The sequence below is a fragment of the Hemitrygon akajei genome, chromosome 24 (assembly GCF_048418815.1).
Source record: "Hemitrygon akajei chromosome 24, sHemAka1.3, whole genome shotgun sequence".
Taxonomy (NCBI): Eukaryota; Metazoa; Chordata; class Chondrichthyes; order Myliobatiformes; family Dasyatidae; genus Hemitrygon; species Hemitrygon akajei.
The window spans coordinates 31,230,658-31,248,759 of NC_133147.1; the positions used below are offsets into that span (position 1 = coordinate 31,230,658).

At 50.3% G+C, this 18,102-nt stretch overlaps 1 protein-coding gene across 1 annotated transcript in view; it reads left to right on the forward strand.

Moving 5' to 3' along the window:
• Nucleotides 1-6,211: 6,211 nt before the first annotated feature.
• Nucleotides 6,212-18,102, forward strand: part of fbxl5 (F-box and leucine-rich repeat protein 5) — a 52,210-nt gene continuing 40,319 nt past the window's right edge. The window contains 2 exon segments of the mRNA XM_073028629.1: nt 6,212-6,341; nt 13,271-13,507. Of these exon segments, the coding sequence (XP_072884730.1) occupies nt 6,258-6,341; nt 13,271-13,507 (321 nt within the window). The 5' untranslated portion in view covers nt 6,212-6,257.

Below are 18,102 nucleotides of genomic sequence, written 5' to 3' on the forward strand. Positions count from 1 at the left end.
GCTGTAATTGTTATAAAGGCTGTACAACGGGTAGTCAAAACTGTCCAATGCATCAGCAGCACCATCAAGAACAGAAAGGCGCCGGGAAAGGGCCAGTAACGTCATGAAGGATCCCACCCACCCTGCTCATGTCTGTCCCACTCCCATCAGGGAGGAGGCTACGTCGCTTCTGAGCATGGATAGTACTTTCCCGAAACAGTAAGGATGATCAACACTTCCACCCACTAACCTGACCCACCACTCTTTGTTAGTAGCACAGTGGTGTGTTTAGACCGAGGAGGAGGAGTGTGTTCACCAGGGTCTGTGAGACAATAGTGCTGAATGGCAAACTGAAATCTAGAAGCAACATAAACGTCCTTGTTTACTTGGTGTGTTAGGGCCAGCTGCACGGCTGATGCTGTGGCATCTGTCTTAGAGTGGTTCTGTCGGCGAGCATATTGGAGGCTGTCCAATGTAGCCAGAACGCAGTTTTTGAAAATGTGCCATAATCAGCCACTGAAAGCACTTCATGGTGACACCACTGGGTGGTGATCATTCAGTTCTGAATGTACAGAGTTCTTTGTTCTGAATGATAGTGGCATAGTTGAAGCACGTGGGGACGGCAGCCCGGATGAGCTGAAGATGTTGGTAAAGACGTCAGGGAGCTGTTGCACAAACTCCATGGGTATCCGGCCTGTGATGTTGTCTGGCCCGGCTGCCTTATGGAGGGGCCGACTGTCCGCAGAGCCCTTTTCACATCTGATGCTGTTACAGACAGTGGCCGCTCACCAGGGAGCGAGTTAGCTTTCGTAGCCGGTGTTGTCTCGCATATTTAGACTCCGAACTTACGCTTTGGAAAAAAAAAATTCTCCTTTCTGCTCTAAGTTCTACCTAGTATAAGACATTAATTCTCTAGGTGAAAGTTTTGTCTCCGAGAGCTCATCTTTCTGGGCTCCAAGAAAAACAAAGCCGGCCCCTTCTCACAATTGAACACACCACCCCACAGATCCTGGGATGGTGACATTCCCCCTGACCCCCAGTCCCCTCTGCTCCTTGCTGCAGAAGGTTGTGTTGGAATAGCCCTGGACACTAACTGGTGCATTAGGCATCATGGCTAGCACAGACATGGTGGGCTGAAGGGTCTGCTCCTGTTGACCTACGTGACCCACACGTGTGTTTCGCCCCCTTCTCTCCCAGCTACAGAGTCAGCAAGTCCAGTGGACGTTGCTATGGCCCTTCCCAGTCACTGGTGGCATTGCAGTCCCATTACGGATTGCTGTTGCGCCTCCCTGCCTCCGGTGGCGCTGCAGTCTCAGTCGCGGCTGCTGTTGCCCCTCCCAGCCTCTGGCGGTGCTGCAGTCCCAGTCAGAATAAATTTTGCGGCGCTGTACTATGCAATACATGATAAATATAGGGGAAAAAAGCCGAATTACAGTAAGTATATACCTGTATATTACAGAGTTACGTTAGAATAAGTAGTGCAATGCTCCTCAGACAGGATGAAGAGGTCAATACTCCCCAATGCCATTAGGCTTTACAATTCAACTGCCAGGACTTAAGAACTTTTTTTTAAAGCTATTATTAATGCTTTTTGAGTTAGTGATTTAGATGCATATCATATTATTACTGAGTTAAGTATTGTATGTAATGAGTTTTTGCTACAACAAGTGTATGGGACATTGGAAAAAATGTTGAATTTCCCCATGGGGATGAATAAAGTATCTATCTATCTATCTATCTATCTATCAAAAAATAGAAATAAAAGAAGTAGTGAGGTAGTGTTCATGGGTTCAATGGCCATTCAGAAATCTCATGGCAGAGGGGAAGAAGCTGTTCCTGAATCGCTGAGTGTGTGCCTTCAGGCTGATGGTAACGATGAGAAGAGGGCATGTTCTCGGTGGTGGGGATCCTTAATGTTGGACGTACCCTGAGGCGTCACTCCTTGAAGATGTCTTGGATACTACAGAGGCTAGTACCCATGATGGAGCTAACCAATTTTACAACTTACTTCGATCCTGTGCAGTAGCACTCCCCTCCTCCGCCGAACTTACACTTTGGGAAAAAAATTCTCCTATCTGCTCTAAATTTTACCCAGTATAAGACATTAATTCTCTAGGTAAAAGTTTTGTCTCAGAGAGCTCATCTTTCTGTGCTCCAAGAAAAGCAAAGTCGGCCTCTCTTCACAATTGAACACAGATCCTGGGGTGGTGACATTCCCCTGACCCCCAGTCCCCTCTGCTCCTTGGTGCAGAAGGTTGTGTTGGATTAGCCCTGGACACTAACTGGTGCATTAAGCATCATGGCTAGCACAGACATGGTGGGCTGAAGGGTCTGCTCCTGTTGTATGCTCGGTGGTACGAGACGGTGATGCAGCCAGTCAGAATGGTATATCTGTAGAGGTTCTTGGGAGTTTTAGGTGACAAACCAAATCTTCTCAAACTCCAAATGAAATCTAGTGGCTGTCTTGCCTTCTTTACAGTTGTTATGTTGGGATCAGGTTAGATCCTCAATGAATAACACACACAAAATGCTGGAGGAACTCAGCAGGTCAGACGGTGTCTACGGACAGAGTAACACACACAAAATGCAGTAGGAACTCAGCAGGTCTGACGGTGTCTGTGGACAGAGTAACACACACAAAATGCTGGAGGAACTCAGCAGGTCAGACAGTGTCTATGGACAGAGTAACACACACAAAATGCTGGAGGAACACAGCAGGTCAGACGGTGTCTACGGACAGAGTAACACACACAAAATGCTGGAGGAACTCAGCAGGTCAGACAGTGTCTATGGACAGAGTAACACACACAAAATGCTGGAGGAACACAGCAGGTCAGACGGTGTCTATGGTCAGAGTGACACACACAAAATGCTGGAGGAACTCAGCAGGTCAGACGGTGTCTACGGACAGAGTAACACACACAAAATGCTGGAGGAACTCAGCAGGTCAGACGGTGTCTATGGTCAGAGTGACACACACAAAATGCTGGAGGAACTCAGCAGGTCAGACAGTGTCTATGGACAGAGTAACACACACAAAATTCTGGAGGAACTCAGCAGGTCAGACAGTGTCTATGGTCAGAGTAACACACACAAAATGCTGGAGGAACTCAGCAGGTCAGACGGTGTCTATGGACAGAGTAACACACACAAAATGCTGGAGGAACTCAGCAGGTCAGACAGTGTCTATGGACAGAGTAACACACACAAAATTCTGGAGGAACTCAGCAGGTCAGACAGTGTCTATGGTCAGAGTAACACACACAAAATTCTGGAGGAACTCAGCAGGTCAGACGGTGTCTATGGTCAGAGTAACACACACAAAATGCTGGAGGAACTCAGCAGGTCAGACGGTGTCTATGGACAGAGTAATACACACAAAATGCTGGAGGAACTCAGCAGGTCAGACAGTGTCCATGGACAGAGTAACACACACAAAATGCTGGAGGAACTCAGCAGGTCAGACGGTGTCTATGGACAGAGTAACACACACAAAATGCTGGAGGATCTCAGCAGGTCAGACAGTGTCCATGGACAGAGTAATACACACAAAATGCTGGAGGAACTCAGCAGGTCAGACGGTGTCTATGGACAGAGTAATACACACAAAATGCTGGAGGAATTCAGCAGGTCAGACAGTGTCTATGGACAGAGTAACACACACAAAATGCTGGAGGAACTCCGCAGGTCAGACGGTGTCTACGGACAGAGTAACACACACAAAATGCTGGAGGAATTCAGCAAGTCAGACAGTGTTTATGGACAGAGTAACACACACAAAATGCTGGAGGAACACAGCAGGTCAGACGGTGTCTATGGACAGAGTAACACACACAAAATGCTGGAGGAATTCAGCAGGTCAGACAGTGTCTATGGACAGAGTAACACACACAAAATGCTGGAGAAACTCAGCAGGCCAGGCAGCATCTATGGAAAAGAGTACAGTCAATATTTTGGGCCGAGATCTTTCAGAACAGTCTTGGTCTGAAACGCCTCCTGTACTCTTTATCATAGATTCTGCCTGACCTACTGAGTTCCTCCAGCATTTTGTGTGTGTTACTCGGATTTCCAGTATCTGCAGATTTTCTCTTGTTTTAGAACCTCGACGATATTGACGCAAGGAACTTAAAACTGCTCACTCTCTCTACTTCTGATTCCTCTATGAGAATTGGTTCATGTTCCCTTATCTTACCCTTCCTGCTTACAATCAGCTCTTTCATCTTACTGACACTGAGTGGCACCACTCAACTAACTAGTATATCTCGTTCCTGTACGCCCTCTCGTCACTAGCCGAGATTCTACCAACAATGGTTGCTTCAGCAAACTTATAGATGGCATTTGAGCTACGCCTCGCCACGCAGTCATGGGTATAGAGAGGGTAGAGTAGTGGGTTAAGCACACACCCCTGAGGTGCACCTGTGTTGATCATCGGCAAGGAGGAGATATTATCACCAATCTGCACAGACCGAAGATGCAGAGGCCCAGGTTCTGTAGTTTTTCTTTCAGAACTGTTGGAACAATGGTGTTGAACGCTGAGCTATAGTCAATAAACATCATCCTGACAAAGGAGCTTGTATTGTCCAGGTGATCTAAGGCTACGTGAAGAGTCATTGATACCGTGTCTACCAGAGACTTTCTGTGGCGATAGACAAATTGCAGTGGGTCCCGGTCCTTGCTGAGGCAGGAGTTCATTTTAGCCATAACCAACCTCTCAGAGCATTTCATCTCCGTAGATATGAGTGCTACAGTTGTTAAGGCTGCTCACCATGCACTTCTTGGGCATTGGTATAATTGTTGCCCTTTTGAAGCAGGTGGGAACTTCCGACCGTAGCAGCGAGAAATTAAAAGTGGCTTTCAATACCTCCGCCGGCTGGTTGGCATAAGTTTTCAGAGCCTCCCCAGGTGCTGCATCAGAGCTGCCGCCTTGGGTTCACCCTCCTGAAAGACAGCCTGGCGCCGGCCTCCGAGACAGAGATCACCGGGTGCAGCAGGGATGATCGTACCTGTGGTTTTATCCTCCCTTTCAAAGAGGCATAGAAGGTGTTCAGCTCGTCTGCTAGTGGGTTTCGCTTTGTAGGAAGAAATGTCCTGCAAACCCTGCCAGGGTTGTCATACATCCGATTTCACCTCCAACCTCACTTGAAATTATTTCTTTGCTCTTGAAATAGCCTTCTGCAAGTCATACCTGTTTTTCTTGCTCAGACCTGGGTCACCAGACTTAAATGCTACAGATCTAGCCCTCTGCAGACGATGAAACTCCTGGTTCATCCACGGCTTTTGGTTTGGGGACGTACAGCAAGTCCTTGTAGGCATGTGCTCAGGTTTTAATGAAGTCAGTAGCAACTGCGGCATACTCATCCAGATGCGAAAATGAACCCCTGAATACAGTCCAGTCCATCGATTCAAAGCACTCCTGTGCTTCCCTTGTCCATACCTTCGTGGTCCTCACTGCTGCCGAGTCTTCGGTCTCTGCCTACTTCCTGAAGTGAGGGTGTGGAATAGCACGGTAGGCCTTCTTGATGGTGGCGTAGCAGTGATTTGTTCATGGTAATGATTTAGTTAAAATCACTCCTGCTGATGGGGAAGGCACAAGGGTGTGCGGTTTCATACCGTTTACTCAGTCTTCAGTTGGTCCAGGGCCGGTTTGACATTAGCTTATGATGGAATGTACCCCACAGCACAAACGATGGCTGAAATCTCCAGTTAAAATGGCCAGAGCTTGGTGGCAAGGTGTTCCAGACCTGGTGAACAGGATTGGGGTAGCGCCGCTACATTAGTACTCCATGAGGAATTGATCATGAAGGACTCCCCACAACTACGCCTTTGGCTTTAAAAGGCTCCTATCTTGGTGGTGTATTGTGAACCCTTCCACCTGAACCGCTGCATCCAAAACGTGGAACAAAACATGCAACAGCTTTTAATGTCCCTCTGGTACAGCACCCTAGCTCCGAGATCTTCATGTTTTAATTTGCCAGAGATTGAACATTTGCCCCCAAGATAGTCCCAGTTTCTGTTGCTTCTCCCGGCCGCGGGGGGCGCTGTAGTCCCGGTTTCTGTTGATCCTCCCGGCCGCGGGTGGCGCTGTAGTCCCGGTTTCTGTTGATCCTCCCGGCAGCGGGTGGCGCTGTAGTCCCGGTTTCTGTTGATCCTCCCGGCCGCGGGTGGCGCTGTAGTCCCGGTTTCTGTTGATCCTCCCGGCCGCGGGTGGCGCTGCTGCAGTCCCGGTTTCTGTTGATCCTCCCGTCCGCGGGCGGTGCTGCGAGTGCAGTCGCGGGAACATGGCGCCGTTTCCGGACGAGGTGGACGTGTTCTCGGCGCCGCACTGGCGCATGAAGAAGCTGGTGAACCTGTATTCAGAGAAGGTGAGTATGAACGGTGACGGGGAGACCCAGAGCCCAAGGAGGGGAAGCAAGTAACCGTATTCGAGGGGCGGCTTCCTCCGGTTACGGTACAGCTGCGGGGAACGCGGCAACCGCCGACTCCAGGCTCACAGCACAAGGCCTAGGGGCTTCGTTTGCCGGCCGGACCCCCAAAGAGATACTGTCGGGCGGTTTTCGGGCTTCGAACGAGCCGCAGTTTGGAGGGTCGAGCGCGCATGCTCTGTGCTTAGCCCACTGGGAATTGTAGTCCCTTGGGGGGTGGTACGCTAGCTCCCGGCATGCCGCGCGGGTAGTTCCCGGGGTCACTCGCAGGAACAAAATATGTAAATAAACGTAAATAAATCAGCCCGAGGCCCAGGATCGTGGTGGGCAAATGTGTAAGGGGTTAGTCTGGACGAGATGGATCTATAGGCCTGATTACGATTCTGTGACTCCACAGTGTTCTGGCATTCACATCCCTACTCCCTCCACCTTCCCTACCTGTCCCCTACTCCCTTCCCTCCCCCATCCCCTCCCCACGTCCCCTACTCCTCTGCCCCCCGTCCCCTACTTCCTTGCCCCCTCCCCTTCCCCTCTCTGCTGTCCTCTGCCCCCGTCCCCTTCCCTCCGCCCCTCCCTGTCCTCTTCACTCCCTCCCAATCCCCTCTCCTCAAGTGTAATGCTTCATCTGCTATTCGGGACTGAGACAGGGCCGGTGACGGAAGTTTGTGTAGAGGAACACTGATTGAAGTGCCATTAGTTCCAAGGTAGTTATGGAAAAGGATAGAGTTAGTCTGCGGTTGAGATTCTGAACGGGCAATTTTGATGCTATCAGAAAGGGTCTGGCAAGTGTGGATTGGGACAGAATTTTCTGGCAGAGGTGTGCTTGGTAAGTGGGAGGCCTGGTGATGGACGCTGTTTTCCTGCGACTCGCGTTTCACGTAGATGTGTTCGATGGTGGGGAGGGTTTTACCTGTGATGGGCTGGGCTGTAGGATTTTCCGTTCGGAGGCACTGGTGTTTCCATACCAGGCTGCGATGAAACCAGCCAATGTACTCTGCACCACAGATCTATTGAAGTTTGTTAAAGTTTTCGATGTCATGCTGAAACACCACAAGCTCCTTACTTCCTTTGTAATTGCACTTTTCCCGTGCAGCCAAAGGAAATGGGGGAGATCTTAACATGATTTACTCAGGAGGCAGGCGCAGTGGGGGCATGGATCCAATACAGATTACAGAGGAGGAGGTATTTGCTGTCTTCAGACAAGTTAAAGTGAAAACATCCCCCGAGGACCTGACCGGGTGTTCCCTCAGCACAGAAACTGCAGGGGCCCTAGCAGATACTGGAATATGAGGCACTGGAGCATTGGAGAATAGCCAGTGCTGTTTAAGAAAGAATAAACCAGGACTTGTAGGCTGGTGAGCCTGACATCAGTAGTGGGAAAGTTATTGGAGGATATTCTAAAGGATAGACAAGGACTGATTAGGGATAGTTGGCATGGCTTTGTACGTGATAGATCTGTCTAACCAATATTATGAAAATTTTTTGAGAACGGTACCAGGAAAGTTGGTGTTGTTTACATTGACTTTAAAAATTGTTTGAGAATTGTACCAGGAATTATAGGAAAGATGTCAACAAAATAGAGAGAGTACAGAGGAGATTTACTAGAATGTTACCTGGGTTTCAGCACCTAACTTACAGAGAAAGGTTGAACAAGTTAGGTCTTTATTCTTTGGAGCGTAGAAGATTGAGGGGGAACTTGATAGAGGTATTTAAAATTATGAGGGGGATAGATAGAGTTGACGTGGATAGGCTTTTTCCATTGAGAGTAGGGGAGATTCAAACAAGAGGACATGAGTTGAGAGTTAAGGGGCATAGTTTAGGGGTAACACGAGGGGGAACTTCTTTACTCAGAGAGTGGTAGTTGTGTGGAATTAGCTTCCAGTAGAAGTGGTAGAGTCAGGTTCGATATTGTCATTTAAAGTAAAATTGAATAGGTATATGCACAGGAAAGGAATGGAGGGTTATGGGCTGAGTGCAGGTTGGTGGGACTAGGTGAGAGTAAGCGTTCAGCACGAACTAGAAGGGCCGAGATGGCCTGTTTCTGTGCTGTAATTGTTATATGGTTTTATATATATAGAAAGTTGGTGCTGTCTACATTGACTTTAGCAAGGCATTTAACAAGAAGACTCAGTCTCTTGTCATTCCAGTGAATTGGATTAGACACTGGCTTTGTGGGAGAAGCCAGGGGGTGGTAGTGGATGGTTGCCTCTCTAACTGGAAACCTGTGACTAGCGGTGTGTTACTGGGGTCAGTGCTGGTTCCATTGTTTGTAATCTATATCAGTGATCTGGATGATAACGTGGTTAACTAGATCATCAAATTTGTAAATGTAAACACGTAGAGGGCAGCAAGGAAAACTGTCAAAGCTTGCAGCGGGGTTAGAACAATAGAAAGATAGGCTGAAGAATGGAATTTAATGCAGACAAGTGTACGGTGATGCAGTTTGGGAGGGTGAGCGGTAGGGCACCGAGGAGCGTGTAGAACAGAGGGATCTCGGGATACAGGTCTATAGTTTATTGCAAGTGGTGTCACAGGTGGATAGGGTTGTAAAGAAAGCTTTTGGCACATTGGCCTTCATAAATCAAAGTACTGAGTTCAGGAGTTCAGGTGTAATTCTGAAGTTGTACTCCAAGTTGGTGAGCTCTTACTTTGTGTGCAGTTTTGTTTGCCGATCTACAGGAAAGATGTAAGTAAGGTTGAAAGCATACAGAGTAAAATTTACTAGGATGTTGCCAGGACTCGAGGACCTGAGTTAAAAAGAAAGATTGAACAGGTTAGGACTTTGTTTTCTAAAACGTAGAAGGTGGAGAGGAGATTTGATGGAGGTATGAGGGGTATAAATAGGGTAAACTCAAGCAGGCGTATTCCACTGAGGTTGGGTGAATGGACTAGAGGTCATGGATTGAGGGTGAAAGGTGGAAGGTTTAAGGGGAACATTGGGGAGGGGATCTTTTTCACTCAGAGGGTCATGAAGGTGTGGAACAAGCTGCCAGCACAGATGGTGCATGTGAGCTCAGTTTCAGCACGTAGGAGGAGTTTGGATGTACATGGATGGTAGGCGTATGGGGGGGGATATGGTCCTGGTACAGGTCGGTCTTACAAGGTAGTCCAAATGGTTCAGCATGGATGAGATGGGCTGAAGGGCCTGTTTGTGTGCTGCAGTTCTCCATGATTCTATCCCACCGTTTCACCCTCCCTCCACTCACCTTCCCTAAATGTCACCTCCTCTTCTTCCCTCCTTTCACTCTTAACCCATAACCTGCAGTTCTCGTCACACTCAACATCAGTGGAACATGCCTATTCCCTCCACTCACCTCTGCCCCTCTCCCCAATGCATCCCGGATTTATGTGGAGACATTTATCTAGGAAAGAGTCATCACTGTCACCCCAGTGGGAAAGGACAGACTCATTGGGAATATACTGACATGGCCCGTCACCCAGCATCTGCTAATCAGGGACCATTATCAGCAATTCGATTATCCATTAATCCTGTCTGTTGCTGAGCACATGGGGTAACACACGTGCTCTCAGGTGGTACGTGCAAACTCGACACAGGTACAGACACCAGAAGTCCCAAGCGACCAGGTTCAGGATCAGCTACTCCCCTACAGCCGTACCAACCCGCACCACCCTCACCTCACCTCAGCTCGGCACAGTACAGTGTGGACCACCTCAAACTGATCGTTGGTTTACTTTGTGTTGTACAAAGATTTGCTTTTGCAGTCTTATGTCTCTGTCTCTGTCTGAACAGAGACGTGCAAGTTGTGTACAATTTAGACTCGGGAGTATTCTGTCCTCACTGTGCCTGCGTGCAAGCCAACAGTCTGGATTAATTTTACCCTCTGCAGCACCGGCAGTTGCAGCAAAAGTTCAGAGTGCAAACTTAATCGGAATGCTGGTCAGATTGCATTTTCAATTGTTGCTGAAGCAATTAAAGAGATAAGTTGCTAGCCCATCTGTCCGATGAGGTTTGAATCCTGCCCTTCAGTGAGCAGATCAAGTGTCAGTGGCTCTGGAGCAGTGTTCAGAAGTGGTCTGAGGCTGCAAGGTATCTGTCACTGTGTGAGAATCAGAATCAGGTTCATTATAGACAACCTACAGCACAATACAGGCCCTTCGGCCCACTAGGCTTACCCATAGCCCTCTATTTTTCTAAGCTCCGTGTTGCTGGAGGCCAATACGATAGGGTCTTTTAAGAGACTTTTGGATAGGTACATTCCACGTACTCGCCACTCTTGCGTAAAAAAAACTTACCCCTGACATCTCCTCTGTACCTACTCCCCATCACCTTAAACCTGTGTCCTCTTGTGACAACCATTTCAGCCCTGGGGAAAAGCCTCTGACTATCCACATGATCAATGCCTCTCATCATCTTATACACCTCTATCAGGTCACCTGTCTCATCCTCCGTCGCTTAAAGGAGAAAGAGCGGAGTTCACTCAACCTATTCTCATAAGGCAATCCAGGCGTCACCGGCATGTGTCGGGAAATTTGTTTACTTAGCAGTAGCAGTTCAATGCAATACGTAATGTAGAACAAAAAATAAATGAGGTAATCAATTATAGTATATGCAAATTGGATAGATTAAAAAGTGTGCAAAAAGTAGAAATAATACATATTAAAAAAAGTGAGATAGTGTTCAAGGGTTCAACGTCCATTCAGGAATCGGCTGGCAGAGGGGAAGAAGCTGTTCCTGAATCACTGAGTGTGTGCCTTCAGGCTTCTGTACCTCCTACCTGATGATAACAGAGAAAAGGGCATGTCCTGGGTGATGAGGTTCCTTAATGATGGACGCTGCCTTTCTGAGACATGGCCCCTTGAAGATGTCCTGGGTACTTTGTAGGCTAGAACCCAAGATGGAGCTGACTAAATTTACAACCCTCTGCAGCTTCTTTCGCGCCCCCCCCCCCGCTCCCCCCCACCAATAACAGACAGTGATGCAGCCTGTCAGAATGCTCTCCACGGTACATCTATAGAAGTTATTGAGTGTATTTGTTGACACACCAAATCTCTTCAAACTCCTAATGATATATAGTGGCTGTCTTGCGTTCTTTATAACTTCATCGATATGTTGTAACCAGGTTAGATCCTCAGAGATCTTGACACCCAGGGACTTGAAACTGCTCACTCTGTCCACTTCTGATCCCTCTGTGAGGATTGGTATGTGTTCCTTCATCTTACCCTTCCTGAAGTCCACAGCCAGCTCTTTCGTCTTACTGATGTTAAGTGCCAGGTTGTTGCTGCGACACCACTCCACTAGTTGGCCTACCTCGCTCCTGTACGCCCTCTCATCTCCATTTCAGATTCTATTAACAATGCTTGTATCATCAGCAAATCTATAGATTGTAAATTTACAGGTACTCCTGAACGGGTAATTAGATGGCAGGACTCAAAGTTGAAGGTACATTTATTATCAAAGTATGTCTGCTTAATACATCTTGACCTTTGTCAGGGCGAAAAGCATTATCAAGGATGCATCTCACCCTAACCATGGACTTTTTACTCTCCTCCCATCCGGTAGGTGCTACAGGAGCCTCCGCTCCCGTACCAGCAGGCTCAGGATGAGCTTCTTCCCTGAGGCTGTGACCCTGCTGAACCTCACATCACAGCGTTAAACAGTATCGCACCCATATTGTACTGTCTCAGTACTTTTATATTTGTGTGCTATAGCACTTACTTGTTATTTGCAGATATTTTGTAAATAACACTATTCTTTTGCACTTCTGGCTAGATGCTAATTGTATTTTATTGGCTTTTTATCTGTACTCGGCACAATGACAATAAAGTTGAATAATCTAATCTTATAGGCAGCTACAAAACAAAGAAACCCAGTAGAACTCATTAAAAAAAATCGTCCCATTGTGCAGAAAGAAAACGGGCAAAAAATAAAAGTTAGCAAGTAGCATTGAGAACTGGAGTGAGTTCATGCTGTGATAATCGCGGGTCACAGCTGTATTTCATTACAGAGACACGGTGCAGCGATCGAACCAGCCCAGTCCTCGCCCTGAACTTTTCAATCTGGCCAGAGCTTAAATCGTTCAAGCCTCCCGTCTTTCCTTGCTCTTGGACCTGAGTGCTGGGCTGGTTCGGTATGCTCTCGGGCCGGTGCCCCAGCACCTCAATTCAGCCCATACCCAACATTTCCAATTCGGCTCAGCTGTAATGAATGTTATCAAACAGAACCACTTTTCAGAAAGTAGTCCGCACTGGGTATAAAGGAAGGAAGTGCTGGTGTTATGACGGGCTGAAGAATTGAGACTGAACGGAGGAGTATTTCAGTGGCGAGTTGAATGGATGCAGAGATCGCTGCTGGGTTGGGCCGGAATCTGCAGCCTCTGACCTCCCGGTGTGACAGAGGAGACGTCCGGACTCTCGAGGATGGTCGTCGTTGCCACATTACAGTAATCTGCTCCTGCCCTTCATCACGAAGGATCCCGCCCACCCTGCTCATGGACTACTTGTCCTACTCCCATCAGGGAGGAGGCTACGTAGCATCTACACCGGGACCAGACTCAAAAACAGTTACTTTCCCCAGGCAGTGAGGCTGATTAAGACCTCCACCCACTAACCTGCAACTCCACACCCCCAACCACTACTTTGTGTACAGACACTCCAGAGCCTAGCACCACTCTATGGACATATAGTTAATCTATGTGTGTAAGATATATTATGTGTTTATATTGTGTGTGTTTTTTGGTGTTGCTTCAGATCCGGAGAAACAAGCATTTTGTTCCCCTTTAGAATTGTGTACAGGAAATTGCATTAAGCAATGTTGATTTCCTGAAGATACTGTGTCCTCTGGCCTTGTGATGTTAGGTTGCCAGTGGTACTAACTCCCATTCCCTCTCTTCCCCTCCCCACCCCTTTAGTTATCCAAGACCAACTTCTCCAACAGTCGGGACTTCCAGGCCCTGCTCACCTCGCTGTACGCCACCTTCACCGAGTTCAAGTCCCACGAGCAGATCGAGAATGAGTGCATCATGGAGGAGCTGCAGCAGCGGCTGCGAGCCCTCTCCGTCCGCAACAGCTCCGTCTCCACCGTACACTCTGACAACAAGCTGTCAGACATGTTACGGCTCTTTGAGAAGGGCCTCAAGAACATCAAGGTGATGGAGAGCAGAGACGGGGTTTCAGGGGGAGAGGAGAGAGAGACTGGAAGTCTGTGCGACATGAATGGAGCTGTCGGGACTGGACGGTGGATTGGGGTGTTAACGGACAGTGAGAGTATGGGACGTGAGGAACAGAGGTGAAGGGGATTGGACGGTGGATTGGGGTGTTAACGGACTGTGAGAGTATGGGACGTGAGGAACAGAGGTGAAGGGGATTGGACGGTGGATCGGGGTGTTAACGGACAGTGAGAGTATGGGACGTGAGGTACAGAGGTGTCGGGACTGGACGGTGGATTGGGGTGTTAACGGACTGAGAGTATGGGACGTGAGGAACAGAGGTGTAGGGGACTGGACGGTGGATTGGGGTCTTAACGGACTGAGAGTATGGGACGTGAGGAACAGAGGTGTAGGGGACTGGACGGTGGATTGGGGTGTTAACGGACTGTGAGAGTATGGGACGTGAGGAACAGAGGTGAAGGGGATTGGACGGTGGATTGGGGTGTTAACGGACAGTGAGAGTATGGGACGTGAGGTACAGAGGTGTAGGGGACTGGACGGTGGATTGGGGTGTTAACGGACTGTGAGAGTATGGGACGTGAGGTACAGAGGTGTCGGGACTGGACGGTGGATTGGGGTGTTAACGGACAGTGAGAGTGTGTGGGACGTGAGGTACAGAGGTGTAGGGGACTGGACGGTGGATTGGGGTGTTAACGGACTGTGAGAGTGTGTGGGACGTGAGGTACAGAGGTGCAGGGGACTGGACGGTGGATTGGGGTGTTAACGGACAGAGTATGGGACGTGAGGAACAGAGGTGTAGGGGACTGGACGGTGGATTGGGGTGTTAACGGACAGTCAGAGGGTGTGGGACGTGAGGAACAGAGGTGTAGGGGACTGGACGGTGGATTGGGGTGTTAACGGACAGTGAGAGTGTGTGGGACGTGAGGTACAGAGGTGTAGGGGACTGGACGGTGGATTGGGGTGTTAATGGACGATGAGAGTATGGGACGTGAGGTACAGAGGTGTAGGGGACTGGACGGTGGATTGGGGTGTTAATGGACGATGAGAGTATGGGACGTGAGGTACAGAGGTGTAGGGGACTGGACGGTGGATTGGGGTGTTAACGGACTGTGAGAGTGTGTGGGATGTTAGGAACAGAGCTGTCAGGCCTGATGACATGAGCATCGATTTCTTGAACTTCTGGTAACTCCCCCTCTGCCCTCTCCTTCCTCAGTCTTCACCCTTTTTTCGCTCTCTTACCTTATCTCCTTGCCTGTCCATCACCTCCCTCTGTTGCTCCTCCCCTCTTTTTTTCTGTGGCTGCCTATTCCCACCTATCTGACAGCCCTTCTCCAGCACTGTATCTCTTTCACCAATCAACTTCCCAGCTCTTTACTTCACCCCTCCTCCTCCTGGTTTCACCTATCAACTTGTGTTTCTCTGTCCCTCCCAACTTTTAAATCTACTTCTCATCTGTTTTTCTCCAGTCCTGCCAAAGGGTCTTGGCCTGAAAGTTCGACTGTACTCTCTTCCATAGATGCTGCCTGGTCTGTGGAGTTCCTCCAGAATTTTTTAGTGTGTTCCTTGGATTTCCAGTATCTGCAGATTCTGTCTTGTTTGTGGGACATGAGGAGCATTGGTGTTGGGACAGGACAGTGGATTGTGGTGTTAACGGACTGTAAAAGTGTGTGGGAAGTGAGGAACGGAGCTGTGGAGGAGGGGTTGTGGATTGGGGTGGTAGCGGACGATGAGAAGCGGTGGTGTCGAGGACAGGACGTTGATCGGGGTGCTAGCGGACGATGAGAAGCAGTGGTGTCGAGGACAGGACGTTGATCGGGGTGTCTAGCGGACGATGAGAAGCGGTGGTGTCGAGGACAGGACGTTGATTGGGGTGCTAGCGGACGATGAGAAGCAGTGGTGTCGAGGACAGGACGTTGATTGGGGTGTCTAGCGGACGATGAGAAGCGGTGGTGTCGAGGACAGGACGTTGATCGGGGTGTCTAGCGGACGATGAGAAGCGGTGGTGTCGACAGGACGTTGATTGGGGTGCTAGCGGACGATGAGAAGCAGTGGTGTCGAGGACAGGACGTTGATTGGGGTGTCTAGCGGACGATGAGAAGCGGTGGTGTCGAGGACAGGACGTTAATCGGGGTGTCTAGCGGACGATGAGAAGCGGTGGTGTCGACAGGACGTTGATCGGGGTGCTAGCAGACGATGAGAAGCGGTGGTGTCGAGGACAGGACGTTGATTGGGGTGCTAGCGGACGATGAGAAGCGGTGGTGTCGACAGGACGTTGATTGGGGTGCTAGCGGACGATGAGAAGCGGTGGTGTCGACAGGACGTTGATCAGGGTGTCTAGCGGACGATGAGAAGCGGTGGTGTCGACAGGACGTTGATTGGGGTGTCTAGCGGACGATGAGAAGCAGTGGTGTCGAGGACAGGACGTTGATCGGGGTGTCTAGCGGACGATGAGAAGCGGTGGTGTCGAGGACAGGACGTTGATCGGGGTGTCTAGCGGACGATGAGAAGCGGTGGTGTCGAGGACAGGACGTTGATTGGGGTGTCTAGCGGACGATGAGAAGCGGTGGTGTCGAGGACAGGACGTTGATCGGGGTGTCTAGCGGACGATGAGAAGCGGTGGTGTCGAGGACAGGACGTTGATTGGGGTGTCTAGCGGACGATGAGAAGCGGTGGTGTCGACAGGACGTTGATTGGGGTGCTAGCGGACGATGAGAAGCGGTGGTGTCGACAGGACGTTGATCGGGGTGTCTAGCGGACGATGAGAAGCGGTGGTGTCGACAGGACGTTGATCGGGGTGCTAGCGGACGATGAGAAGCAGTGGTGTCGAGGACAGGACTTTGATCGGGGTGTCTAGCGGACGATGAGAAGCGGTGGTGTCGACAGGACGTTGATTGGGGTGTCTAGCGGACGATGAGAAGCAGTGGTGTCGAGGACAGGACGTTGATCGGGGTGTCTAGCGGATGATGAGAAGCGGTGGTGTCGACAGGACGTTGATCGGGGTGCTAGCAGACGATGAGAAGCGGTGGTGTCGAGGACAGGACGTTGATTGGGGTGCTAGCGGACGATGAGAAGCGGTGGTGTCGACAGGACGTTGATTGGGGTGCTAGCGGACGATGAGAAGCGGTGGTGTCGACAGGACGTTGATTGGGGTGCTAGCGGACGATGAGAAGCAGTGGTGTTGAGGACAGGACGTTGATTGGCGTGCTAGCGGACGATGAGAAGCGGTGGTGTCGACAGGACGTTGATCGGGGTGTCTAGCGGACGATGAGAAGCGGTGGTGTCGACAGGACGTTGATTGGGGTGTCTAGCGGACGATGAGAAGCAGTGGTGTCGAGGACAGGACGTTGATCGGGGTGTCTAGCGGACGATGAGAAGCGGTGGTGTCGAGGACAGGACGTTGATCGGGGTGTCTAGCGGACGATGAGAAGCGGTGGTGTCGAGGACAGGACGTTGATCGGGGGTGTCTAGCGGACGATGAGAAGCGGTGGTGTCGAGGACAGGACGTTGATCGGGGTGTCTAGCGGACGATGAGAAGCGGTGGTGTCGAGGACAGGACGTTGATTGGGGTGTCTAGCGGACGATGAGAAGCGGTGGTGTCGACAGGACGTTGATTGGGGTGCTAGCGGACGATGAGAAGCGGTGGTGTCGACAGGACGTTGATCGGGGTGTCTAGCGGACGATGAGAAGCGGTGGTGTCGAGGACAGGACGTTGATCGGGGTGTCTAGCGGACGATGAGAAGCGGTGGTGTCGAGGACAGGACGTTGATCGGGGTGTCTAGCGGACGATGAGAAGCGGTGGTGTCGAGGACAGGACGTTGATTGGGGTGTCTAGCGGACGATGAGAAGCGGTGGTGTCGACAGGACGTTGATCGGGGTGTCTAGCGGACGATGAGAAGCGGTGGTGTCGAGGACAGGACGTTGATTGGGGTGTCTAGCGGACGATGAGAAGCGGTGGTGTCGACAGGACGTTGATCGGGGTGTCTAGCGGACGATGAGAAGCGGTGGTGTCGAGGACAGGACGTTGATTGGGGTGTCTAGCGGACGATGAGAAGCGGTGGTGTCGAGGACAGGACGTTGATCGGGGTGTCTAGCGGACGATGAGAAGCGGTGGTGTCGACAGGACGTTGATCGGGGTGTCTAGCGGATGATGAGAAGCGGTGGTGTCGAGGACAGGACGTTGATTGGGGTGTCTAGCGGACGATGAGAAGCGGTGGTGTCGAGGACAGGACGTTGATCGGGGTGTCTAGCGGACGATGAGAAGCGGTGGTGTCGAGGACAGGACGTTGATTGGGGTGTCTAGTGGACGATGAGAAGCGGTGGTGTCGACAGGACGTTGATTGGGGTGCTAGCGGACGATGAGAAGCAGTGGTGTCGAGGACAGGACGTTGATTGGGGTGTCTAGCGGACGATGAGAAGCGGTGGTGTCGAGGACAGGACGTTGATCGGGGTGTCTAGCGGACGATGAGAAGCGGTGGTGTCGACAGGACGTTGATTGGGGTGTCTAGCGGACGATGAGAAGCGGTGGTGTCGAGGACAGGACGTTGATCGGGGTGTCTAGCGGACGATGAGAAGCA